Source organism: Chrysochloris asiatica, unplaced genomic scaffold (genome assembly GCF_000296735.1).
Source record: "Chrysochloris asiatica unplaced genomic scaffold, ChrAsi1.0 scaffold00025, whole genome shotgun sequence".
In the NCBI taxonomy this organism is placed as follows: Eukaryota; Metazoa; Chordata; class Mammalia; order Afrosoricida; family Chrysochloridae; genus Chrysochloris; species Chrysochloris asiatica.
In genome coordinates this window covers 18262032-18263571 of record NW_006408543.1, presented here as the reverse complement: position 1 = coordinate 18263571, position 1540 = coordinate 18262032, and the positions used below count along the sequence as shown (strand labels likewise).

The 1540-nt window shown below is 37.7% G+C and overlaps 1 protein-coding gene across 1 annotated transcript in view; it reads right to left on the bottom strand.

The window, feature by feature from the left end:
• Positions 1–1540, bottom strand: part of RPS6KA5 (ribosomal protein S6 kinase, 90kDa, polypeptide 5) — a 265048-nt gene that overhangs the window by 55832 nt on the left and 207676 nt on the right. Inside the window, exon 7 of the mRNA XM_006839575.1 lies at positions 1330–1433. Coding sequence (XP_006839638.1) covers positions 1330–1433 — 104 coding nt within the window. The remainder of the gene's footprint in view (positions 1–1329; positions 1434–1540) is intronic.

Below are 1540 nucleotides of genomic sequence, written 5' to 3'. Positions count from 1 at the left end.
AACAACAACAACAACAATAAGAAGATAAATTTTAGATTAAGGTTTTCAGTTGCTACCAACAAAACCCCGTAAAACTTGTTGGGTTTGTTGTTATGCTAAATCTATAGGTAAATTTGGAGACAAACAACATCATAACTTTATTGAGTACTTTCTTCTCATGCATATATTTATCCAACTTAACATGGAGGGATACCTTCTGTTAAACTCTAGACTGCTATCTGTGTAGGTCTTGCTTCTCTGAGCCTTTGTATTGCAAACTCTAGCCACCTTGGTCTTCCCAGACCCTCTATTCCCTCTGAACGTGCCTGGTTTGACTGCCCTGTGCTGCCGCCCGGCAAACTTCTTCCGGCTGGACACTGGATCAGTGATCACAGTCCTTCATGCCTGATGCCCAATGTCTTCAACACTGCTCTTTCATATATAGTAGCCGTTTGAAAAATTGTTTCAGGCAGGAGGGTAAATCTGGTTCTTATTATTCCATCTTAGTTGAAGCAAAAGTCCCAATTAAAACAATTTTAATGTCAAATCTGTTCTCAAATTTATAACAGTCAAACAAAACCAGGAAAAAACACAATGAACTAGTCAGTAGTATAATGCTTAATCACTGTTCTTGTTTTGTTCATTAACTCATTTCATTTTTTACAAATATTTACTAAACTCTGGATCATAAATACTATGGTAGGATCTGGGTATGCAATGCTGAGGATCAAAACCGGACATGTCCCTTCTGTCACAGAGCTTACAATCTAGTGTGACAGACAGACATCAGTGGAATAACTATAAATAAAAATGTAAACCTTTTTTGTACATATGAAAATTGTGAGAACTGCTAAGAAGGACAGGAACTGAGTCATCCTCTGAGCCCCTCCACGGTGATCATATGGTATAAACTGAGCCTACCTACGTCTATGAGATGAAATGACCATGTTTCTTTACGTTCAAGTTACACAGAAAGCACATTATGGATACAGTGGGGTGGTGGGGGATGGAAGGGAGGGAGCGTTTATAATCTCATCACGTAAACGTGCTTCTCAACATATGATGGGCCTACTAGGCGGCACCTAATAACAACAACAACAACTAGGTATAAGACAATGGGATGTGTGCTTTAGGGCACACAAAAATTATTCCTAGGAAACCTGAGTTCTAATTTGGCACACGAAATATAAAGAAAAGTAAAAGATCAACATAAATGGAAAAGGTACTACTTAGACATCATTTGGCCCATCCTTGTTTTAAAGAATGTATTTTTCCCATCAGCTTAATTGCAGTCATTTGACCAGCTCCTTTGAGAAAACAGCACATTGATTTTATTTTGTTAACGCTTACCTAGATATCTCAGCTTGGGAATTTTTCTCTCCATCAACAGTGAAAGGAGACGCTCCAGTTAGTAATTCATACATTAGAACACCCAAACTCCACCAGTCAACTGCCTACAAAACAATGATCATTTCACGTTAAAGCATTATCAACTAAAATATATTTTACAAGTAATTCATACATTAAAACACCCAAACTCCACCAGTCAACTACCTACAAA